Source organism: Mizuhopecten yessoensis, unplaced genomic scaffold, assembly GCF_002113885.1.
Source record: "Mizuhopecten yessoensis strain PY_sf001 unplaced genomic scaffold, ASM211388v2 scaffold716335, whole genome shotgun sequence".
NCBI classification, from domain to species: domain Eukaryota; kingdom Metazoa; phylum Mollusca; class Bivalvia; order Pectinida; family Pectinidae; genus Mizuhopecten; species Mizuhopecten yessoensis.
The window spans coordinates 539,165-566,569 of NW_018480065.1; the positions used below are offsets into that span (position 1 = coordinate 539,165).

Genomic DNA, 27,405 nt, shown 5'->3' on the forward strand with positions numbered 1-27,405 from the left:
TGTGCAAAACCAAAAATCGTTTAACAAAAAACATGTATAAGACATATATGGGAACGTTTTTTTCCCTGTCAGACTAATGATGCTTTACGATGTGCCGTACTGGTAAAGATTCGTTTGCGTCCCAGGTCAGCATATGAATCAGAACCAGATTACGTATAAAAATGGTCGCTGTAGTGAACTATCGATGTCGGTGTTCCTGACAGACGCACTTGGCTATTACTGTCAGAACCACCGACTGTGGCCTGTCAGTACGTCCGACATTTAACTTGGGGTGAAAGAATAACCTGTACAACAAAACGTGTCCATAAACAACAGACATTGCAATAATTTACGACCTTTCCGAAACGGTTGCATAGGATAACGGTTATACCCGTGTAAGGCAATATACAATCGTTAGGAGACAGTTGTTATGCATGATTAATGACAGAAGCAACACCCTTTCAAATACAAAAGGTCTACCTATTGTACTTTGGTCGTTTGTTATGAGTTTTTTCCTAGGTCAGAACAGAACTTGTCTTAGATAATTGAGTATTAAATATAATGCTTTGTCAAACCAGAAGTAATACACAGCTCTGTTCAACCCTTTTTTTGAAGTCTGTATATATTCGGAATACATAAATCTGTTGAGACAATTGTTGTTTACTTACATACGGTCGGGAGGCTCAGTGAATAGCGCACACGCCCTTTACCAAGACGGCCAGGGGTTCGATTCCTCGAACGGGAGGTAAAAGGTATGGGGTCACATTCCCGACCACGTGTGTATCCCCCGGATACTGTGACATATATTCTTTGTTTTGAAATAAGAACCTATTCATTTTAATATCGCTATTTGACATATTAAGACAACTTAGGAGGTGACGTTTGATAAGTTAATTAGCCACACAAAAGCTGAATTATTGCGAAGAAGATCATGTATAGGGGTGGTTTGTGTTTGTCTTGTGTTTGTGATATTTGCGGCATTAGCAGTAATCACGTCGAAAATATAAGTATCAAATTGCACGTAAGGTTCACATCATTAGCTTAGGTTTTTGGCTATAGAGATAGTCTTTCGGTATGAGTGTCAGATCGGTGTCATCATAGATACTATGATCCAGGACGTTCGCATTTCAATGCACACCTAGCAACCTCTGTCGCCAAGATCATATAACCTAAACTTTAAGGATATTGACATCATAGATACGTTGATTCAGGTCGTTCGCACCTCCATGCACACCTAGCAACCTCTGTCGCAAAGATCACAAAAACTTTAATGCTTGTTTTTACGACAGCAATTACATTACAGAATACTTTTTATTTGCACATCTATCAAACTCTGCAAGCCTTACGATATTGCCTCGGTGTGGCGGTTGCTGTTCCTATCTTGATGATGACGGACAAGCGACTGACATGTCTATTCCCTTTAACAGGTTACTCGTATTCAGCCTGTGCATGTTATGGTAACATACATGTTTGTATTTAAAAGGTTAAAGCTGATCCTCGTCGGGTTCTGCCTGTCCAATTACCTTACCATCAGATAAATTCCACTTTGTGTTACAATTCATCCATCTCTTGAAGATTTCTGCTTAAATAAAATCCGAACCAAATATGATATAATCTCCTAATGTTTCCATATTTTTGTTTTGCATTTGTGTTGTAAAGTAGATAGGGCTTTATCGATAGCGATCCTCATTTAGCGAGCTATCTCACATACAGCTCCTAACCCCATTATCAGATATCTAATCACTGTGATCGAGGTTTAATCAACTTGAGGGGGATCGGAATTACATTTTGGATATACAAATGCACCTTCAACAGTCCAGTTGTTTGCGTGCAGCACGTGAGATGTAGATCTAAGGAATGATGAATGTTTGATGTCAGCTCTACTCAGGGTTGTCACAGATCTCCAAGTGTGTAACCCCTATCATAGTCCCTCATCTACGATATTTGTTCAAATGGATATCACCAAAAGACATTTATATCAGATATATACCGCCCCCGTTAACCCGTCTATTTTGATAAGTGCGCTTAATTTCCGAAGCTTGACTTCCGGTTTGTCAACTTTCTAAAGATCGATATTCGTTCTAGCATATCTAGGTTATGTGAATACCTGTAAAAAAGAAGTTCTCGTTTTTGAAGTTTGTTTGCACAACCTCATGTTCAATATGTCAATGAACTAAATCAATGAACTGTTCCCTTTTGATGTTAAGTGAAAACGAGGTTCCTGGTAACACTGTTTCTATCCTATTTTTTATTTCTCTGAACTCGAACATCATTTAACAAAATCACGCAAAAATGGGCTTTGTAGGACAAGGATCTTAGGCTTTGTTATATCGCAAATAAAACGAACACGTAATCAGTCTAAATGAAGACGAGTTTTTGTTGTTGTAACTGTCTAATACTAAAGGTCCGTAAACCACTAGTGATTGTAAACTATGCAATAAAACGTTAAAATATATTTTCTTATTAAATGGTTCATAGATGGAACATCAGTAGTCAGAAATATGCAAGAATTTCCTTGCTTCAATGCCTTTACAGGCACAAATCAATCCTATTATAATAATCCATATATATAATTGTTTATGCAGATGTATATTAAGTGCCATCTGGACAGAGCCCTCACGTGGCTGTTATAATATTTCATAATTTCAATTATAAAGTTCTAACTCAATGATTGATACTGGAGAAATTTGAATACGAATATGATTTTTCCAAACTTACATGAACTCAAGCTGTAACTCAGACTGGCGTAATGTATTCAATGTCTGTTTGCTTAGTGCTGTTATTAAGTTAAATAATCACGTCGGCAATAGGATGGACGGATAGACAGATGGACGACCTGTAAGTTTTGGTCCAACGGCATGGGACATCAATTCATACTATACAAATATCACAGAGGCATATACATGGTAAACTATCAAATGAAACAATAATGTGAGGAGTAAAAAAACCTTACAACTGTCGAAACACCATAAGAGTTCGTGATATAGCCTCACAAAGCGTTGGCGTTGCTGGGTAATTTACCATCACTAGACATTCGCCGATACCTTATACTCGTCTGGTTTTGTCTACACATGGATCAGTGCTGACCATTACAGAAATAAACCTGCCTATTTTGCATATTTCATAGTCCATGTTTATTTTTATGTATTTTAATAGGTATGAAAGCATAGGAATAAGCCTATCAACAAACGTAATTGCGCTGAGCTGAATGTTTTCTCGGTAAGAGCGATCGAGTATGGTTGTAATCTAACTCCACTGGAAATCAAACAGAACAATGTTTAAAAAATCCAGCCCATTCAACAGTTCAACCAGCCTTAACAGGAGACAATGGCACGGATATCTGCATCGAGTAATTAACGGAACCTATAATACAATAAAAAACTACTTGATATGTAGCGCGGGAAATGTCCGACATAAATTGTGCAGAAGTGGCCTCTAGGGATATTGTATCATATCTCATGGCGCAAAGGTAAGGACATTGTCCGGCAACGGTACAATTAATTGACGTGATTAGGAATAATATGTTCTTCAGGCGAAGGTTTAGGGGCTAGATAATCACTCTATATCTCATTTCCTTCTTATTAACGCTCGTTAGGATGATGTATAAATATGTAATTGGCAGCCCTCTGGCTTCAGCAAGGAATATGATACGATTACCTGTTGGCAACGACACAAGTCAATGCAACTATTCGACCATACAGTCACAAATGAAATAATGTTCGTAAAACTAGCTACGCATTCTTTGGTCGTGTAAAATGGCATTAGCCAGTTAATGTATCACTTACCAAGTTCTAAAACGACTTAACCGCGATATAACAAGTAATTGTATTATAAAAGACAAAATTATATATGTCGCATTATTTTTTGCCTTTCGCTTTGCCCGGATGATATAGAAAGACATACGTAGATCGGAAAATGAAGTGATTTTATACGGATGTACTTAAAAGAGCTTTCAGAAACACCTTTTACTCATTACCCATCAACTGTCCGTTTTGGTTTATCAAATAGAAATTAATTCATGAAGTTCTTAATTTAAACGAATATTTTAAGCAGTTGTTTTAAATCATAAGTCGACTTCATCAGACTGACTCTGTATGGTTGTCATTTTCATGATGAAGTTACAGTCACTGCCGAGGACGTTTGCCAACAAAGGTGTCTAAGATTTTGGACGATCTCATGGCATTTTGATAACTACCTCCCTTCACAACGAAATTCCAGTGCAAACGTGCAAGCGAGGACATGGCAAATGTAACTACATTTAATGGAATTAGTTTAGAAGGTGTTGTTGCTTAATCTGATGACCTCGCAACAAGTCGTCAAATATGTAGAGATCTACCCTTACATACTACGTCATCGCTCTACATACTTCATACCATTTACAAGGTCACTGCCACTATTTCATATCATTAACAAGGTCACTGTCACTATATAAAGACAATTTCACCAAAAACAATTTCGCTCTTCCGTCTTTATTTCTTATCTGATTGCCACAGAATTTCATGAATGTATTCATAAATCTCATATCATATTTACGAGTAAGAGCTACCATTGTTAGAAAAAAGTAATGTCACTGTTATCATAAACAGTTCTATTACCAAAAGCGACGTATTCATTTCTCTACATAATTCAGGCAAGTTCACGTTTCGACATTTCTAAGATCACCTTTGTTATATTACTATATATATAGATATTTAAACAATTTATAGCATTGATGCGATGGGATCAAGTACCTTCTCGTAGTATTGCTCAAACCATACATGTACATATAGCTACAGTTTGTAAAATATAAGAAGTATGTCATACACAGTGTAACAAGTTATTTAAGATGATACACATTTTATATGCATGGTAAGTGTCTTGAAGAAATATTAACTGAACTTATGTAATAGACGTAAACAATTGATGTTTCATAATTGCAATGTTCAACAATAGTAATAGGGTTAATTGTCATAACTGTAACAGACAAGACATCACTATGAAAAGATGTAAAACGAATTTTAACTCATTGATTGTACATGTACCTTATGATGAAATTCAAACAATATATACAGACAGTAGACCGCTCTTTTCTCAAACATGTGTTGAAATATTTAAAACTGAGTAAATTGATATAGGTAATGTCAGTGCATTTTAATCCCACGCGAGAAATACAAGTACACTATATATGACGCTACTTCTGTTGATTGTTTAGAAACACTCAGTATGTTCTCTAGATGTGTTTTGACTAAGCATTTCCAGCACAAGCTGCTATTTAATAACTAACAGGCTTTTTCCTGTAACAGTTGTGCTGAAAATTCGTTTTTTTTCTGTAACCTTGTTTTTTGTGCTGTAACTTCCTTTCTGTGCTGTTAACATGTTACTACTTGTTTACAGTATTCCGTTCAATTTTTTAAAATTTGTTGTATATAATATGAACGACATAATTTAACTAGTCTTGATGGAAACACGAGTTATGTATTTTTGAGACCTTTCTTTTCCCTTCTTTGTTTAAGTAAGCATTTGTAATTACAACATAATTCTGTAAAATTATTCTTTGTGATTATCAGTACAACATTCAACAGTACACTCGTAAAATGTCCGAACTGGCAACGTAGACCATTCGATTTTTAAAATATTACTACAATTCGGTGTTGTGCGCCGTACACACTCAAAATTGCACATTGCACTACTTTCTCCGCTAGGCAAAGACGACTTTGTTATATAATGAGTTTAAAGTTTCTAATTTGATAACGGTATCTTTTTTTACAAAGAGTAGATTAAATCGTATACGTATAATATAGTGATGGGTATGTATTGGTGTTCTTCGTCAAAGTCTGACACGACCATAGCCTATGGCGGATATCGAATTAGTTTCCGCATGCTATTTTCGACTTTTCAATCTATTTCAAAATAAGACAGAAACAAGGTTAAAATGTTGCCTTGGCACTTGTCTGATCGACTTTAATCCGTAGAGCCGCAGAAACGGCTTTTAGATTTACCTTGGTGGAAATCAAGGGAACAAATACGATTTTGCAGCACAGTAAATGCTGCCCAGCCATTACCAAGGGGAGACTGATACGATTTAACACGCAAATGTCTTGAAGTGAAGGTTTCAACGACCTACTGACCCCTTTGCAACATTTGATTCCATGTTATCTTTATTTTCTTATCTCTAATTTCCATTTGGCCTCGCGTCCTTAAGTACATTTCGAATTTAACTGAGTTGCCGAAGTCTATTTTATCAAAATAATGTCTCGCGAAGAAGTGACATGTTCCTGCATTTAACATGTGAAGTTGAATTGCGGCGAAACTTTCAATTATCGCTTCAATCTTGTGACTGATGTGTAAGGCAAATTAAGAGTACCCAAAATGGAACACCAAAAAATCACAATACCTATATAGTTACCGGAACCTTTATGTTTTGTACTGTAATGAAACAATAGACACCTTAAGCTGTCATTGTGTGTATTGATAGTGCGGGTACTTATTTACAGAGAGTCCGGTTCACATGGACGCTTGAGCAAGAGCACCTCTTCAAAGAAGTCAGAAAAAAACAACTGACATCATTTTGTTTTTTCTACATTTTATGTATGTTTTTTTATTTTTTCAAAAATTTAAGTTTAGTCATATATTCATTTCAAAACTGCTTTTAACAAATATCTTACTTGTATAGAAACGTATTAAGATATTTATGTTGTCGCTTTTAACTATTTCTTGATTATCATTTTCCTTTTTTGTTTAAGTTTTAAATTAAGGTACATATAACAGGTAGGTACTGTATTAATCAAATGTCTAACGACAAGATCATTTTTGATTTAGAACAGATACCATTTTCTTGCATTGCAAAATAAAACAACGATGCGTCATACCTGTAAAGAGTGTTCGGTTTACATGTATCGTCAGGGTACGCTCACGACCATACTCTAACATTATGGGAGACATATGGTTTCTCTGAAATCAATATACCAAAATTTATTTTTTGTTTCCTATGCTTCCTGCCCATTTATCTACCCGCATAAAAGGTAATTCACCATTAACATAGCGTATAATTATATGATAGAAGTGAACCAGGGTTCTATTCCAAAGAATTAAGACACTGTTTTGACTTTTAAAAAAAATCACGTTTTCATGATTCTAAAAAAAATTAAACTCCAAAACAGCATCCTCTTATTCTTTACTACCAAAGACGTTTTGCTATACGAGGTAAGTAGTTCTACGAAAATGTAAGTTTTCATTATTCGATAGTTTTCCATACACTTTATTTAAAATCTAAAACTTATCATTTACTGCCTTTCAGTTTTGACCATATTTTGGTACTGTATTACTTTTTTTGTCAAGCTTTAAAAATCTACCGCCTTTTAGTTACACACGTTGTACTAAATGCGATTCTCTCTGAATACACATTGACCGGATTGCACTCGTCCGCTTAATATCAGAAGAGATATTAACCATGGACACATCCTAATATTGTGGACACCCTAGACGTAATAATAACCAAGTGCTTCAAAGTCAGCCAAAGTCAGGGCCATTATTTTATTCCATTTCGTCATAATATTTGTGTAAAATTGTTGGCGACGCTATTAACTTGCCAATCTCACGGTGATGACTTAGTATTACTGCTGTATCAGTAGTAAAACAACTCAAATCGTCAATAACAAAGATATTACGCTGTATGTTTTATCCACTTTGCTTACCTTAACATCAGTAGCGATTAATTTTACTTGGAAATTACATGAAGTTTGTACAAAATCCCCCATAAAAAACACTCTTCAACCGTCAAATATGTTGAGTATATGTGACCTTCCCTCGAGGTTCCATTTCAAGCGAACTGATATGCGCACTGAACCATGTTAATCATTAGGAGGACGTAAATAAAACCACGCCATGTTTTAGGCACACATCTTATTCCTATTCAGACAAAATTAATTGTGTTATGCGTTCAGGCGTACTTGACTTTCCTTCACAAACGCCAAATTTCTATTAATTCAATTAGTCGTCCAGTTTGTACAGCGATATGTATGCTGAGTGTTATTGACACCAGCGAATTGAAATTATTTACGTGAAGGATCACGGACATAAGGATCGTGATATACTTGTAAACACACCGGATCTGTATTTGAGAGCTTTACAAGTGTATATTCCGAGTATAGAAATTGGAAAGCCGACTTCCGTTTGTCTTGTACACATAATTCACCGGGTTGGAGCTGCTGAAAGCCTAAAAACTTTTGCTCAATGTCAACAATTGGCCGTTCATTTTTAAATATACTCTCTCAGGCACGAGTGATTGCTCAATGACAAAGGAGTATTATGGTCATATGGAGAAAGTGCCCCAATCACGTAAACCTAGACGTTTGGTGCCAATCTGAGATACCCTGGTACTATTATTCCTTTCACTGAAGCGCATTAAACACAAGGATCAGGGTGATCACTAACATTAAATTAAAATTTTATTTTCGCAATACGTAAAGGAATAACATGACGTGGTTACCTAATTGGAAATCCTATGCCTGCCTCGTACAAATTACATCATCTCACACGCACGTGGCAATTGATTAAAAGAAGTGTTACCCTTTAATCAGCATTTTCCTGACAATTACGTATGTTTAAACAAATGTCAGCGGAGTATACAAAGGGATGGCCTTTCCGTAAACAACGATTATTGAACATTGATACATGTATATGAACCGAAATTGTCATGCCCTACGTGCACAGAAAAAAACTCTAGGTGGTCTCTGAAAGCTTCTGACAACTTACTGGTATGTTTGTGTTATTAGAAAAAGCTGATATATTCTATTGTTGTGAAGAAGAATCCCATAAGTATCCCTCTCTCATCCCCCATACTTCCCTCAAAATCCTTATACCTACCACAATCTACAAATATCATTATACCTAACACAATCTACAAATATCATTATACCTACCACAATCTACAAATATCATTATACCTACCACAATCTACAAATATCATTATGCCTATACCACAATCTACATATATCATTATACCTACCACAATCTACAAATATCATTATACCTACCACGGTCGAACCATACCAAGGTGTAAGGTCAAGGTCACGCGGATCTGGTCAGTCGGCTGGTTTTTTGGCTCCGTTAACTTTATCAAAATTACCTATTTTCGAACGTACTGATCATGCTGCTTTTTGGTATATGGCTATTTGAAGAAATGTNTATACCTACCGCAATCTACAAATATCATTATACACAACTGTGTAAATCTGTGTAGAAACACCTATGATATAAATCAACCTTGATAGCTGGATGGAAGGATCCAATTTAGGAGGAACCAATTTAACCGGAACAAATTTTCACGTTGTCGAGAAGGTGAGCAGATACCTTTAGCATCTCCTATCAGGGAGTCGAACCCCGCCAATCATGGTAAAAGAGTGCGTCACATGATCCCTTAAACTTCATGGAGTGCGTTTGTGTTTCATTTTCAACACAAAGAAAATGAAAACAAACTAAAAGACATTTATTGAATAGAACACATATCTCCAAAAGAAGTCGCTTCTACCCCAACAATGGAATTATGACGTAATGAAAACGATGATGTCAACAATAGGATCTTGGCATTGAAGCTGATATGAGTGATATGGTAACAGTGGTATATTTGACATGATACGACTGTTATATTCTAAAACCAAACTATATTTATTCGAACACACAATTATTGCAAAATAATGATAAATATAATGGTATATACATGAATATCGACTTAAGCATACAACCGTTACACTATACAATGTATAACTATTATAATATAAAATCATATCATATACAACCATTGATATATACAATAATTACAACTAACGACCATTGAAATACACAAACAATGTCCATAAGGATGCATAACTATCACATCAAAGCCCCATTTGGGTGTACAGTCATTACGATATACAACCATTAAATTTCACAACCACTACTTTACATAACCATTATATTACGGAATCTTAACTATGCAATCTGTACAAATATATTACAATCTTCACAAATTACACTTCACAACCACTTTAACTCATAACAATTGTGTTAAACAATCACTTCAGTGAAAATACAAATCAAAGATGAAAACAAACGAGGTTCAAATAATATAATTTATTGCAACTACTGCTGGAACTTTGCATAGCGGTAACGCTGTGTTATGACCGAGGCTTTGCAGGCTCCCACTCTTATAGCGAAGTTAATTGTAATTGAAGAGTTTAGTTTGTGTATCAGCAGAATTATGTGGCAAATAATTTAATTTTCTCGCTTTCATACGCTGCCTTATTATTTGAATTATTGATTTGATGAGAAAATGATTTCATAACGAGTATCAGGTTTTGCATAATGCAATAGGCAATTGCTGATAAAAGTAATAAACTGGAGCAGATGCCTGAATTCGTTATTCTTCAGGCCTTTATGAGGGAATGTATTGTCGTTCTGTCGCACGCGCTTTCCAAATTGTCATTTGTTTTAAATACTATCAGCTTGAGGGTGAAACACATAGCATGTTGTCCTGCCCTGTTAGTTACGCCATAACGATTTTCTCGAAATGTATCATGGATCCGTGCCCTTGGCCTATTTGGTACGAATGTGAATTCATCATGGTTCTAAATGTTGCATTGCCACCTTGCATTATACTTCAATTGTTTATTACGACAGAACGGTGCAATGTAATAGTGTCTGACATCAAAACTGGCAATAACTTCAATACATTATGGATCATTAGGTATGGAAACTTATGAATTATATATAAGTTTGGGGCTAACCAGTTTCATTACCGAATGATAAATTATTAATTTAAGGACAGTTTAGACGTATCCGATAAAGATAGAGATATTTTCTTTATCCGTGTCTCAAATTCGTCATGGCTGATCATGGAACATAGTATGCCATCACTTTTCAATTTATGTTGTCTTTCCATTTGGTTTTGGCGTGTCCTCGAACGTTTATATCCATACCGAACACAAGTCCGATCTGTCCCTATGTGGTGACCACCTTGACTATGTATTTTTCACTTTCTGAATCGTCATCCATTATAATTAGATCTTGAAGCACCACATGCTTTCAGTTTCAATTTGACCTGAACCAATGTGATCCGCTCTTAGTGTATACATAAGTGACGGAAATGCGACTTCTTATCCTCGCAAGTAGGTCTTTTAAAACGTAAAAATAAGGATTCGCTAGAATAATATAAATTACAGTATGGTGTCAGGATGTGAACGGTGTACAAGAACGCCAATTACCGTGACAAACATGTGCGTCATTACTTTAGCCAGCAAGTTATGTATACCAGTTAATCAGGAGGAATGGGGTTCATCATGTTTAGAGTTGACAGAATCCTTCTTTATAGTATACTAGTGTACGCCTTGTCACCCTAGCAAGACAAGTACTCGAGAACTTTCACTTAAATAAGTATGGTATTTGTTTGGTTAATAACATTTTACAAAATATATTTAAAGGTTTGAACAATTTGCCCGGTATTTTTATAACAGATTTTGCTTGGATGGGTTTTTTACTTGTCCTAGGTAGAAAATAATTTCCTCAAAAACTTATTCATATAAGCTTTAGTAATGTTTTTTTGGGACGAGTCATTGAGCCGAATAAAATGAAGTAAGATTAGTTAACATCGGTAGGATAGTTCGTTCACAATCTCAAACAGCGCCAAACAAAATTAAGTGGGATAGCTATGTAATTATATCACAATCTCGACGTGTATAATAAGGAACAGCGGGAAGACTTGCTGTCTCAGCTAACATCCCTTCACGCACACACACAATTCTAAATAATATCGTTAGCGCTATATAACCTTTCGTTATTTCATCATGTTATCGTGATTGGTAAATCCCCATGATATTCTCTGCATCAAATTGTTGGCAAAATATCAAATAATTGTGCAGGAAAAACTTTCCAGGACCACATCCACTGAACGCCTACCAAATCGCCTTTTTCTCCAGAAAGTTCAAGTCGGGAATCGTGAAAAGATTATGCCTGCAGTACCGACTGCATTTTGCAAGAGGCGACACATGTTGGAACCCCCTGAAGAAAAGGGACAAACACAGGTCACAAGAATGTATACAGTACTTACAGGCCTTTGCTTGATGTTGTATAATGTGTTACCGTGCAGTGTTATGTTACATTGTCAAGAGTATGTCATTTCAATGAGATGGCATTTACAAGTGGGCCTTGTCTGGTCCAAAACTAGCTTAGTGGATAAACTACTTGTTTGTAATGAGAAGATCAGAATAAGTTTCAAAGTTCCTTTTTTCTTTTTATGTTAAAATCGAAATGTTTTGATAATTTGATTAATAAAGTTTCCCTATCCCAACGAGTGGTGGTTGGTAACACGCACCGTGTTTAGCTTATTCGAGTTTGTTAATTCTCGCACTGTACAAAGACACACAAGTTTAAGAAAGAGCCATGATGCACTGCATAATTGGAAATCAGTCAGTAAGAATTAAATTAACTTATTACAAGCCATCACTAGTTTAGGTCGCCATTTTTCCAATTAACGTTTACATTTTATATGAAACAAATATGTTTATCGTCGAAATAAATGGTTCCTGTTTAAGAATAGAGAAACAATTGCCATATTTCATGACGTCACAATGGAAGATAACGACACAAAGAAATATAACTTGATGTAATAAGTAAAGCACATTAACGTAATCACTTATAAGATGTTACGATAAATGTACCCACAAGTGGTAAACACGATATGTTTATCCGTTAATCAAAAGTGAAGATACATATAATTGTTACAGGAGAAATGCTCATCGTATATAATTCTTTGTTATGATAAATGGCCAAGGAATAGAGTACAAAAATGTCAAACACTTCGGAACTCTTGTCTGTTGGAGATACAACACAGAAAGTTATAACTCTCAACCATACACTCATTTGCATCATTAAAGATTTTATTATAAAGAACCTGATACCGTTAACAGCTCAGCAAAGTCTTATTTTCGAATTCATGCGCAAAATACAAAATTGGTACAGTATCAATTACGCAGTTTTGTTTTTGTCACGATTTAAATGTAATTTGCTTATAGATAACAGTTCGCTGTCAGGTTAAATAAGCAGATTCCATTTATTGAAAAAACAACTGCAGGAAAACGAAACAATAATTAGGGAAAGAATACCAACAACCCACTCGATGCTGCATTGTATTACATGATGTAAGGCAATTATGTATACACTATATTGATCTAATGCACATTGTTAACTAATAAATACAACTTTTTGTTTTAATTTAAGCTTTTCTGATTTAACTAAAAACCTGAAACAGATATCTTTATGATGATAAATATATGGAGTTATTGGCTCTGATGACTTACCTAGACAGAAAAGCAATAACCAAATTATGATCGATTAAAACGTCTTTGAAACAGTAATCAGGAAGAAAAAGCATCCAACATGTTCTGTATCCCCATCATTAGGGTCACAGCTGTTCTACTTAAATCTTCTAGGAACAATTATAAAGGTATTGCAGCCTCCAAATGAAATGTTTGATGCGTAACACTCGTAAAGACCCATTAGACCATTGAATACACGGGGAAAAGAATGGTCTGTTGTATCATACATCACTACACAACTGAAAGTAAGATGAGACAGACTAATGTTAGACCCATGTAAAGCTGGGATGGATCTCGGGGATAAAGATTCCAAAATTGATCTGCTGTGCCCTTTAAGATACTTTATTATTTTTGCAGCTTTCTTTTCACTGGCACCAAAGCCGTTAATCCGTCAGCCCCTTAAATATTATATAGTTAATGGACCGTAAATATTTTATTGAATAAACAGATACAACAATGACATAGACAGGAAACAGTTTCTGTTAAATTACTTTTTTTTAAGATTTCGACAAGCTTAATTGCCTGTACTTATTAACCCTGCTCAACATTTCTAGATAATCTGGACCAATTATAATGATTGTATATAATTACACATCATAAAATAAAGTTCCGTGTTTTAATGTTTAAAAAAACAACACTCTAAGTTCCCTAAGAGTTCCTTTAAATTTATTTATAAAAAAATATAAAATTGTTGTTAAAATTAACTGGTTTAGGCATTAAATCAAAAAGTAAATTTCGCGCACGTAGTCATACGGTGTTTATGAGATGGGACGAAACGTTTCAAAAGTTGTTCGTATACTATGATCCGAAATTCGCCCTACTGGTAAGGATTTAAATATTTAAAAATTTAGTTCTGCTGAGAATGACAAGATCATTTCTTACATGATGAACACTTTTTAGTCGCTGTCAATTTCAATTTGCACGATTTGACAATACTTCTGTGGTGCAGTCAGATCCCTTTGTATATATTATTACACCACAGAGATAAACTTTACCATTTGATATTTTTTTAATTGCATTGCTTGAACTATAATGAAACTAAAATAGCATTATAAATGACAAAAAAATGTTGAATTAATTTAAATAGTAGGTTTGTGTATAAAACGGTATTGGAAGTTAAAAATAAAAAAATAAAAAAGCATCAAAATGAAACAGAAAAATATGCGAACTTCGTGAATACAAAAAGTACAAGCGCTCTTAATATCAATTAAACAGGATGAAAAGAATAACTTTGTGGTATCATATTGATTTCATGTTCTGGAGAATAAGCAAACTTAGCAAAACATCATAAATATTTATAAATATAAAATCAAAATGTTATATCTGCTTTCTAAATACCTTTTGCATAAATCTAGCTTTAGAAGCTGTCAACGTCTGTCGATTTGTTTCTTACGGTAAACTGATGATCACTATTCGTTTTAATGTCTGCTTTTGGCAGTTTGAGACAAAATATAACACTGAGACTTGAATTTGGCTAAGCGTGAAGAAAACTCAAAACTTTTAGCATTAAATAATAATTAGGTTTCTCCAAAAGTTCTTAAGAGTTTCCAAAATGAAACAATTTTATTGATATAGCAACATGTATGTGAATAAACAGAAAAACGATATGGTTAAAGAGCATCTTTTTTTTGTTATTTATATAATGTCTATGTGTTAACAGCTCTATGGAAATAGAGTAAATGAAGATATATGTTCATCGAAGATAATAACAAACCGTTTCGTGCTACGTTAAAGGTGTTTAGACCAAACTTCCTTTTAAAATACGCTTATATAAAGATATCACCGATTCCAGGAATAATCAAAATTGACGTTACACCAAAATCCATCAAGCTTTATAGCTGTCTCTCTAAGCAGTTTGGCATCTGTGTCAATGGTGAAGAGTATGCCATACACCAACAGAAGAGGGGATGAAGGAGGACACGCAAAACCATACTCAGTTATATAAAATTGTCACTCATCGATTGCCCTGTACTTTCTTAGATGTGGACCGAATGGTTGGAAACTTGGGGATTCTAAAAGGCCAAAATTGTCACAGAGCAATCGTCCAGAGACCCTTATCTCGGTTTCTCACAGACGCGACCGAGAGATTAATAGCCAAACGATTCCTGACATAAAATTAGAACAAGATTTGTTCGGCCACCTTACCAGTTGAAGGTACAGAGTAGTCCCACTAAAAGCTTTGGCAGTATCGCCAACAAGAACATATCTGTTCTTAAGATTTCTGGATGGAAATTGAAAGGTTCAAATAAATCAAAACCCACTTATCGCCAACACCAGTTTTCTGTTCAGCAGTAAGGGTTTGTTCTTCAAATGAATTATTTGGATGCCAAAAAGTAGTACAATATGCTATTTCATCCTTAACAAATACTTCAGTAACGTATTTAATAAGAAAGAAATAATGATAATATTCACTCAAATCGCGTGATGAAATATTTTGTATTTATTTATTTTTTGAATTTAAGAAAATGGACTGAAGGGTGACATTCTTAACACCAGAAAAAAGACATTATACCACCAAACGACATACAAAGGAATACGCAGAATATGTTACCTTCAAAGGCAAGACAAAGTACCACAGGAAGTTCTTTATAAATGTCAGAAAAAGTTTTAAAAACACCGAAAATATTTCTGTTAATAAACAACGATGGATGTTAACATGAACATGAGACTGTACCGATAAAATGTGTTAATTGATACAGTATGTCAAAACGAATAAATGACACTGTATCATACAGCTGTTTCGTCCTTCAAAGAATCATCGGTGAAGCTATAGATACCTAAAATCTGGCAATCCTAATTGGTGTAAATTACTTTGAAGCAGAAACACCGCCTTATAAAAGGGAAAGAAGAAAGGTTTATTATAAAAATTAGTGTTGAAAGACAAAAAAGAAAGCGCAAAACCAAGGAGCGTGCAGTCATCTACAAACAAGTTGTGTTTTTATGAGATGAGTGATTAGATTAAGATTATCTGCACGTTATTGAATATAGGAAGTTCAATGTTTCAAAGTGTTTTTTTTTATCAAATGTAAGACACAAGGTTGTTGCATGCTTAAAATCGACAACCATTATCATCACAATTGCAGATTTGCTCATCAAAAATATATTCAAAACATCAAAAGCGCTATCAAAGTATTTAGTGTTGAGATGGGATCGTCCCGTTGTAGTTCATGATAAGGATGACAAGGTAAGGACTCTTCCCTTAGTCTATTTGATCGTCGTTAATCTCATTAAGGACGCTGATACAGAAATGTCACTGTCAACTACTGACCTTCATTAGCTATGATGGTTGCCGTTTATGGACATCAAGTTTTTGGTTTGTTCAATGTCCGTGTTTGACGCGCTCGCACGCGCACACATGTATTATGATTCATCCTGAACACCCGCTTGTGGTCAGGATTGTTGCAGAACCCAGATTTACTTCACAATTTTCATTTTTGTTCACAGAACAATCATTCTGTCGTTGTGTTCCATCTTTATTTCTTCTCAATGAGTTCTCTATTTATAATATATCAGTTTAAACAAATGCGTAAGCCTCCAAATAGATTTTGTCTTTGTTTACTCATTGCAGTGTTACAAAACAATAACACTTGTTTCCCAATTAGCAAATTAATAAGCAGAGCTGCCATGCGCTATCTTTCATGCTAAACAGGAATATTTGAAATTTGCCAGAGATAAGCAGAATGTACTAAGGAAAAGTGAAAGTATAGTTGTGAACGGAATATCAAAAGATATTTGAAAAAAAAAATGGTAATTAGTATTAGAATATAGACGTGAAAATTCCTTTGCTTGTTATTGACTCGGCTAGTGACCTCTGTTACACACAATGGTAATATTGGACAACAATGGATTGAATAGTACATGCGGTGTTAATTCCATTACGCGTTTCAAGTTGTATTTTCCTTTTGCAGCTCTGATAGAAAACTAAAGCTTTTCATGATATGAATTCGGAGTGCTGACGATTAAAAAAGCAGTATCTGGTACAAATGATCGATCATAATTTTACGCCCGTGGGATATAAATCTGTGTTGCTGACAGTTATATGTAAGTGATCTTTATCGATGCCATTCAGTAGTCCTATTCTACGATGAACGGCGCACCTGTCAATCAAGACCTACAATATTGTGGAGTTTATTTCTGATAAACGCGCGATAATTTCCGAGATTAAGGCATTATCAGCATTCTACACGCGTTCGCATAACAAAAAGCATATTTCCCTTGCGATATCCTGCTAGCCTTCATCAACCTGTATCTTTAAAACCTTATGGTTTAAGTTTCGCCGTCAGCAGTCGACGCATATTACAGAAGTCGTGATATTAGAAGCAAATGAAAGAAGCGACTGTTGTAAAAAAAGAAATAAAAAGGTTTGGTAAGTCTGCATCGAGGTATTTCGAAGACGCCTTTGATAAGAAAATTAGTTGTAAGAGGTAATACGCTAGAAAGTTGATGGAGATAGACTGTTAGTGATTATATGGGGAACACAGTGTTAACTCTAATGAACGGAGGGCGCAGCGCTCCAGGTAGTGTTGTAGCTAGCTCCCCTATAGTGGTGGCAGTGGCGAATCGTCCTAGTAAATAGTTGATGAAGCGTTAGATGGAAGACGAAATGAACCATGGAGGTAATTTCACGCCTCTTGATTGACTATAGATCGTGGAAAAACAGGTGTCTTTAAAGTCCTGTTTACAACAACGTGGTGCCGCTAAGAAATAAGACCACCAAGGTGCAATGCCAGAAAAGCACCGTATATCATGGAAAAGGTGTACCATACCAGATTATCCTATTCATTTCCTGGGTTTGCCTACATTATTTAGCTTACGTTATGTCAACGTAGACCTTAATACTAGTTTTTCTTATTTTAGCTATTTGAGTAAACGTTAAGTTCAACATAAATATGATTTGTGATAGTGAACTACCGTTACTTACAACACATACCATTGCATAGCGTGCATAATGATGTACCAGTGTATCATCCATTCATAGAAAACTTCAAAGAATACCAAAGAATGCATACCGTACAACATATACTTATCTTAGATTTCACAATAATGTACGAGGATACCGTGCATCATGTACTTATTGTTACGCGTATACACAAATTACCAGGTTACTGTACATGTACTTATTGCATAGCGTACACATTAATGTACATGTACCAGGGTACCGTTCAGCATGTACTTATTTCAAAGCGTACACAATTATGTACCAGGGTACCGTATAACTTGAACCTACTTTATATCGTACACAGTTATGAACAAAGGTTACCATGCAACACGTACACAATAATGTTTGGCACATTACCCTCAACATGTTTTTATTTTATCACATACCTGTTGAATCTTGTAATAGGACTACAAGCAATTTTCAGACCACGAAATACAACGTTCTGTATTGCACAAGTACAACACGGAATGTTGTATAGCCGGAACTACTTTTAATGGGAATCCCCTTGTCATGGCGAACTGAAAAGTTCCCGGTATTTGCGAAAAATATCAAGGTTTATAAAATCTTTGTATCGATCCCACCAAATACGGAAGGTATATAATAAAGCAAGACCATACACTTGTGTTTTTCTAACGAGTCAGAAAGCAATCATTTATGGGCGGATGTACAGTATATACAAATGTTTTCAAAATTAAGTCACCATGTCAAGAGACTGATAACATCAGCTGTTTTAAAAGTAAAACAAACTGAAGACTGTCTTTCTCGCATCGTAAATTTCATAACACAAAAGGATGTATGAAGAAGCATATAACCCTAATATATTATTAAGTGATGTCTTCGAGAGAAAATCTTAAGTACGAGACCAAGACTATGAGTTATTTTTTCAGTTGAATAATGTATTGAATTACATTAAAACGTAACGTTTATTACTGCTATGCACTCATCATCCTGTTTCCAGAGAGTAATTCATATTGTAAACAAAGCTAAAGCCTTTACGTTGATGTTTGCTACCTATGATTAGCCCAGACTCGGTAATAAGCTTTAAGTCACCATGTTTTTATTTTAATGAGCATGTCAGTATTACACAGAGGTAAACTCAGCCTGCATATTTCAGTATTCGTTCACGCATTAGGAAGATAAAAATATTTCTAACTTAAGTCCGAAAATTAGTTCATATTCACACTTGTACATAAACTAAAAATCAAAATATAATATCACAATGAAAATTAGTTAACATTCTTCAAATCTGTAATATATCCTAATTGATTTAAATTTCATCGAAATTTTTCAACCCGTATATTACGTTTCTTTAACGGCCGATTAAAGGAGAGAAAGAAAAAGAGAACAGTTGCTTATACTGATTATAAAAACGTCTACATCTAGTCGAAACTTCATGTTCTTCTGTCATTATTGCTCTTAATGCCTTGCACTCTTGTTTCGTCTAATATTTTTCTGGAACGAAATTTTAATTACATTTACTCGTGGTTTTTTCCAAGACAAAATACCGAATATGATGATGTGAGAATTGTAAACTTTGTTTGAATATTTCGATTGTTCACTATCTCAAAGGCTGAAACGTCGATTTAGCTTAGATTGCACGATCATTGTTCGGTCCTGGATCAAGTACTTATTTCATCTTCTCTCTAAGGAACAAACGTCTCTTGCCCCTTCCCTAGCCGATGCTAAAATACTGTTTTGATACAAATGTCAGCTAACTAAAATTCATATATCGTTGAATTATCGTTCTGTTACAAAGTGACATACATGTATCTATAGTTTGGTATGTTAATGATAGTATTTGCTAAAATAAAGTTTATGGATTTCAAAAAGCAAGCATTATGTACGTGATCTAGTGACAAGTTTTGTTCTTTTGTTTTGAACAAGTTGAACACTTTCTGCACTGAGAAATAATTTTATTAGACAAGTGTTTCATGGTTATGTCCATCATATACGATGAAATTAAATTACAAAATCTACATACATAGAGATTTTTGTATAACCACGTTTACTGAAGTTGACCTTTGATCCACGAAAAACGCAGAAAGTGTATTCGAGGGAACTTGTTCACTTTTAGAAATTCAAATATTTTAAGTATCAGTTTTTCCATCAAAACTAAAAAAAAATAAGCAACTGACATTACTGAAAACAATTAAGCGTTGAGCTGTTTTTGTATGGCATTTATGATTTATTAGAATGACACAGCTTTGCAACCAAACAACATAAAGCGCACTAGGACTTGTGTCCATGCTGACTCAAATAAAATAATAATAAAAAAAACCCGTCATAATCGGTGTTCTTCTTAACTTTAAACAAGATTAAAAAAATAGAATAACATAAAACAAAACAAAAACACCGCACTCAATCACCTGTAGTTTTATTGCGGTTTTGATAATAGTTTTCTTGTCTGTGTTTTCTTTTAAAATGACAAGCCAACAATCATCAAACCAGTAATCGTAAGTGGACCGTTATGTATGTTATACTTAAAAGGTGTTATCCACTGAGAGAGTCGATCAGTATCTTTCGTAGAAAGGAATAAAGATATACGTAAACTCGCTTGTTGTCAGAGCCACTCTAAGATAACCAGTCGTTCAAAGGCAGATAGGTTTGCTCAAAATTTGCCTGTCAGGTTATTTCAGCGTGAAGAAGGAACAGACGCTTACTCCAATATTATCTACAAAGCATGGTATACCAAAGGGCCTGAGACAATCTATAAACCAATCGTTACTCCCAGGAAATATCAGTGCAGGCCCGCTGGAAGTCGTGTCCTCAGAGACTGTTTTTAAGCAGATTAGCCGTTTATGCGTATCTTATATTTTTTATCCTCGCCCGAGGACTATTACTCTGTACGGTAACGTTAAACACGGCGGAGATATAGGAACAGAGCGACGTAATTTGATCAGGATTACAACGAGAGAAAGTGTTTTATATTTAATTCTAAATCACATCTGTAGTCCTTAATAGTCACGCAGGTTCAAAATAAGAAATCGCCATACGGGACATGATATATGGGGTGAAAATCAGGTCATGTTAAGCTTTTGATATGCCTTAACGTAACTTGCTATAGAATACAGAAGGGAATTTTTTTTTTCAAATAAAGTTTTTTTGTTATATTTTTTCTGCGAAATTTGAAATAATTTAACTTTAATGGCGCTTCAAAAGACAAATGTTGCTTAATGCATGTCCGCTCCGTTTGCTGTCTGTTTTAACCACGTGACTATAACATCCGGTGATGATATGTGATGATTCCGGCACTAGTAGAAAATCTACGCTATGATACCGGATATTCTAGTGCAATACCTAAAAGCTCTTCTGTAAACAAACTACAGTGTTCTGGTCTAAACATGGATAAAAGTGGTCCGTGATTGTAGTATTGTTGAACTCATGCGTTGCGGTCGCCATGTGAGAATAAACAGCAGTGTTATTGGAGTTTATTTAACGGGGTTATTCTCCTTAACCTTTATCATTAACGCTGTTTGACACGTGTCGCCCAAACACCAGTATACGATCATGCTTCATGTTTGATAAAATGAGCAAGGTAGGTTGTATATCAGTAGTCCAGCTATTATCAGTAACGTTAGGCAACGTGAAGATAAAATATTGAATATGCCACGCTTTGTTTAGTGGGCTGCTGTTGAGATTCTATTTTGGTAAAAAAAAAACAATTATCTACACACGGACCTCTGCATGATGTTTCATTTTAGAAGGTTCGAGTGGATCTGAGTATTTATGTGATAAGGTGTTAGTCCACATGTAGGATTTATCTCAAAGCTGTTTTCTGTGAGGTCACAACTTTGCGTTTTAGAGACCAAACATATTCATTGGTATTAAATTTGGAACATCATTCATCTTTATGACTCCAACATAGGACAGTGGCGACTTCCTAAAGGTACATGCTTCTCTTCAATTGCTCCTTCTTTCTTTTTTATTTCACATGCAAACATTTAACACTGCATTTGCCAAGGAAGATCGATACTCTGCCTGACACAAAAAAGAGCTAGGTTTGATTATTCAAAGTGTCTGTTTACGGATCCGATACAATCCTCATTTGACACCAGGTGTCTAATTGGGCCTACACGTATCAGCACAAACCGGGGTTCAAAAACGCTTGACACCACAAGATTGGTTTGGCTGTATAAATATTTATTTTACATTGTACTTTGTACTTAACCTATTCTTGCCTTACCGTCACGATAACGCTACTTCAATATAAAGGACAATCTAAATCTTAATATAGCTTGAAGATGTGATGTTTTCACAGCATAGATATTTTTTTAATATTAACTGCGGAATACTTTAATCAATCGATTTATAATCAATTCAGTCTATTATCTTTTGAATTCGCTTAAAAATGCGTCATTTCTTTTTCAAAAGTCGTGAACGAAAAAGACAAAATCCTTATATTTTATTTATTATGTTTACAACTCGATGACAAGGAAAATCCAGTCTTCGTTTTCAAGCAAATTTTAGTCGACATTTCGATGAACACATCAAACCAATTCTCATTCATAATTATATTTTATGCATTCTTTGTACATGAATAAACCTTGTGAATATTGGGATAGCATATCCCTGCCTATACGCTGACCGGAAAGCGAATAGAGCAAGTCCATTTACTCACAGTACGTATCAATCATGTCGAACGCACGTGCCAATTAGAGAGTATACTTCGTGTTCTTACCTTTGACATATGACGTTACATTTCCCTTTATTGATTTTATCGGTATAAAGTATCCATAAAGAAACTCATCAGATAACGGTGTATAACTAGTTGCAGTAGACAAAATAATGAAACTCGACCTTAATACATGTGGAGACCGTATGTATGTAGGTTATGGTTATGATGAGTGATGTAGAGTTAGCGAAACGAGCTTAATGTCTGTTCTCGACGTAGCGTCCGCGACACTAGTTTGATGTAAACCTTGACGTTGCGTTAGGAACCTTGTTTTTATTTTGGTCCGAACGTGGCGTTTTTTTTTATTGCATATAGTATACTTTTCTTGACGTTAGTGACACTAGTTTTACAGAGTATAATGTTCTAGAGGTGGCGGCTTACATGTTATACATGTATTGGTCTTGGCGTTACGCTAGCGACATCAGTTATGTACTGGTCCGAACTAGCGTTAACGACGCTTATTTTACAATGTGTACTGGCCTAGATGTAACATTACACGTGTAGCGACACTAACTTTAACTAAGAGAGTATAATGTTGTAGACGTAGCACCAGTGAAGCCAATTTAATATTGGTCTTGACATTGTGTTAGCGACATGAGCTACATTTTGTATATGCGAACGAAGCGATAGTAACGACAGTAGGTTTAGCTTGTATAACGGTGTGGACGCGTACGTACGTATACGTAGGAAGCCATTCTATTCTTGTTTCGACACTGTGTCAGCCACAGTAGCTTTATTACTGGACAAAATTTTCATACTGGCCTGAAGGAAGCCTTAGTGATACTTGTCGTATTATTGTTTTAACGTAACTTTAGCGACACTAGTTTTATGAACGTTTGGTTTGGTTTGGTTTGTTTGTGTTTTACGTCCTATAAACAGCTATGGTCATTTGAAGACTTGTCAGGTTTTGGTGTTGGAGGAAAGCCGGAATTTCCGGAGAAAAACCACCGACCTATGGCCAGTACTTGGCGACTGCCCCACGAAAGACTCGAACCCGCGACCCAGTGGCAGAGGGCTAGTGGTAACAGAATGTCAGACGCCTTAATATAACCACGCGGCCAGTTTTATGTATGCTCTGGACGAAGCGTCAGTGACAGTCGATTTATGTTTGTCTGTATGTGGTATCAAAATCACTATATTTATAATTGGTCTGGAAGCGACGTTACCGACGCCAGTTTTATATTGGCATGGACGTCATGTGACTGACATATGTATTACGCACGTATATTAACAGTTTTATTTTGTATTGACTATATAACCTTTGCCCATTATCACTCTCGTTCGATAATGCTAATTGCTCTCGCGCGCATGTTGATACTTTCAACAAACATTCCTCGGAATAAAGTGCATAAATACCTTAAAATAACAGTTTTTAAGCATAACCTTTCTGATTGTTTTTCACGAGATCTTCACCAACCATTAGTTTAATTACAACAAATGTTCTCGTTCACAATTTCCATGAATATAGCTATTTTGAAAGGGAAAGTAACAGTTTGATAAAACGTGCAGGTGGATAAAACGGAAACCGATATTGATAAAGAAAATAATCTTAATATAATTGTTCATTTTTTTTATTTTTTTTCGATTATTAAGGATAACTATCAACATGTCTCTTTAAAAGTTTAAACTCAACCAATTATTCAATTAAATGAACTTGTAATCGATGTGATTAATCCAAAGTGGCGTAATAAAAAAACCCAGAAATTTGATCTCCCGTAACGCTCTCGACACCTTCATGTTGGTAACGACGAAGCGTGAACGACCATGTGCTATATTGTGTATATCACACTTACCTTTACCAATACTTATGCCATTTAAGGATTACATCATGCTACAGGTCCAGTTTATGGTATGATGAATTGAGTTGATCTTAGGACAAACTATCAAGAATTGTTTGCTATGTGTACTGCATCTTCCCCGCAGTTATACATACATTTTGTAAGGTCATAACAATGATGACATTGTCTTCAGATTTTTTGGGGCAATTCAATTAAGTGCCGTCTTACTTAAACATCCTTACAGCTGGGTAGGGCAGTATGGCATACGATCCAGTCACGTGATGTTGACAAATGTATGAATATTGCTATAGCATAATCAAATTCGTGAGGTTTAATTATCAATATCATAATTCATTTTGATAAACGGATTCAAATCACTCAAAATTTCTGATAGCACAGATTCGTAGTGAAAATCGATTGAATATTACAACCACAGTGCAAATAAGTGATTGTGATATTATTTTACATGTTGACGTGACGTCATATCCCTTGATGCGGTCACATTGTCGATCGCAACCCTACTCGATTTCATGGGCGAGTGAAACGGTTTAAATCTAATAGTTAAAATGCGTCAAACTTTAGTAGGAATGAAAAGAGACCTGTTTAATCGTAATGTTAGCAACACATTGGTAACACCGGCATGCGGAAAAGCGTTTTTGGTTGCCATGGTTATATGCTAAATGTCAAATCCATTAAATCATTTAGGTTTAGGCCTCGTTAGGTAAATAACAAAATAGTGAGGTTAACATTATCAAAAAAGGTCAATTTACCTCACCTACAAGTATTTTTGTATTGAGGACATAAAAGGATATTCCATTTGTGTAGTGTATGGTGCTTTACAAAGCCACAATATTGCAGAAATGTTATAAATCGGCCTAGATAAATTGTAAACAAGACGAAATCGAGAAATTTAGAAAACAAAGATTATCGAGATGCTGTTTCATCCTAAGACTGAAACCCCGCTTCAAGGGACGGAAGCCCCGCTTCAAGGATCTTTTTAGACATTAATCAAAATCATAATATTACTTTCCAATGAGACTATATTCTAATGGGTTAAAGAGAACTTTTTATATATTTTTTCTCAGACAAAGACGACAGGAAATATTGCTGTTTTTATACTTAACATCTCACATGTTAACATTTTTTTCCAAGAAAAAGTTAAATTTGTACTTACCTCATAAACATGACGACGCCGACACGGGTCATATCTTCCTGTATTATCCCCCATGTCTGCACCACTAACTCCCTCTGGCGGTCTGTGAATTCCGGGGCAGGTTCAGTAAGTCCCCGGTTCAGTTGAGGAGAGCCGTCACTTTGGTTAGTGTTTTTTAGGTAGGTTTTCTTTCTATGAGAGTTAGAAGTGATATCCAAACCCTTTCGTAATGCTTCTTTCCTTCTTTTTGCGTAAATACATCCCATTTTGATAGAGTTAGTTATCTAATAACATTATTACAAACAACTGTTGTGTGTTTCTTTAAGAACAAGATATATATATTCAAATTTCAATCTTCACATGTTCACCGTTCCATTAGAATAGAAAGTCGGTGAGGATTTACGAACGTTACTTAGTCTACTAAAACACTGAAGAGTTCGTCAAGGACTTCGACACTAGATAGTTCGAGCACGCATGACGACCAATTAAATATATTTAATCTTCAGCGAAACAAATTATAATGTAAAACTCCACCAATAGGATCTGCGAGTACGGAGTAAGGACAAGTTCAGATCAATAACAGTCGGGTGGTCACATACAGATTCGTACAAACTGCACGTTTAGAGAACACCGACCCTTAACTCTGTAAGGAAGATACATCGTCAATTAACGTCCGAAGATTTAACACACTCAAACACTTAATAGATATACTTGTGTGTTAAACTGTATCATCCCCACGAGGGACTACACCTATTTATAACAATCGCGGAGAGGTATGTCCACAAGTGTTTTGTTATGTATCTAGCGAACTACAGGAACTAATCGTTGTCTTTGTTAGTGAAGAGCTCCTGGATATTTGCAAATGTGAACATTTTAGAAGACGACCTAGTGCTAGCCTGTATTATCGATACGCTGACGAAAGATTGTTGATTGTTAGGTAAACATTCGCACTCCCTTTAGCCCAGCTGCGGGCTGTCTCAGTATTTTCTCAGAAGCACGTTGGTGGGTTGAAATCATCACCTTGGAAATATTAATGACTGTTACACCTGGAGCACGCCTTCCCTAAACAGTGTAGTCTTATCTACCGATGCTGGTAGCGGTTCTCTCCACACAGCTCCCTATGCTGTCTGTATCACACGCCGCACCGCGCCAGTGGATATCAATCAGCTCAGAACTCGATATGATCGTCACATTTGTCTGTACGCGCGGAGGCAGACTGTATCTGTCATACTAGTACTAGCAACGCATTATTTGTATGTACCTGTATGCGCGGCACATGGTGTTAAAATAGAACGATTTGAAATGATGATACATTGATTGTTCATTTGAAGTGATGATTTTTGTTTCACACGTATCACTCTGCATATATATGATTGTGACAGGTGGCAAATAATGTGAACGTCATCATTCGTCGTGTAGGTTGGTGTCAACCGTGTTACATCCCATACTGTCGTGTGCCGGGATACGTCACACCCTTTTAGTAGAGTTGTGAGAAAAGTGACATGTCGCACATTATTTTGTACCATGATGCGTGACACATTTTTGTCGTTTACGTT

At 35.5% G+C, this 27,405-nt stretch overlaps 1 protein-coding gene across 1 annotated transcript in view; it reads right to left on the reverse strand.

Moving 5' to 3' along the window:
* Nucleotides 1–27,009, reverse strand: part of LOC110443274 (non-symbiotic hemoglobin 1-like) — a 45,474-nt gene extending 18,465 nt beyond the window's left edge. The window contains exon 1 of the mRNA XM_021487399.1: nucleotides 25,871–27,009. Coding sequence (XP_021343074.1) covers nucleotides 25,871–26,115 — 245 coding nt within the window. The 5' untranslated portion in view covers nucleotides 26,116–27,009. The remainder of the gene's footprint in view (nucleotides 1–25,870) is intronic.
* Nucleotides 27,010–27,405: the final 396 nt, after the last annotated feature.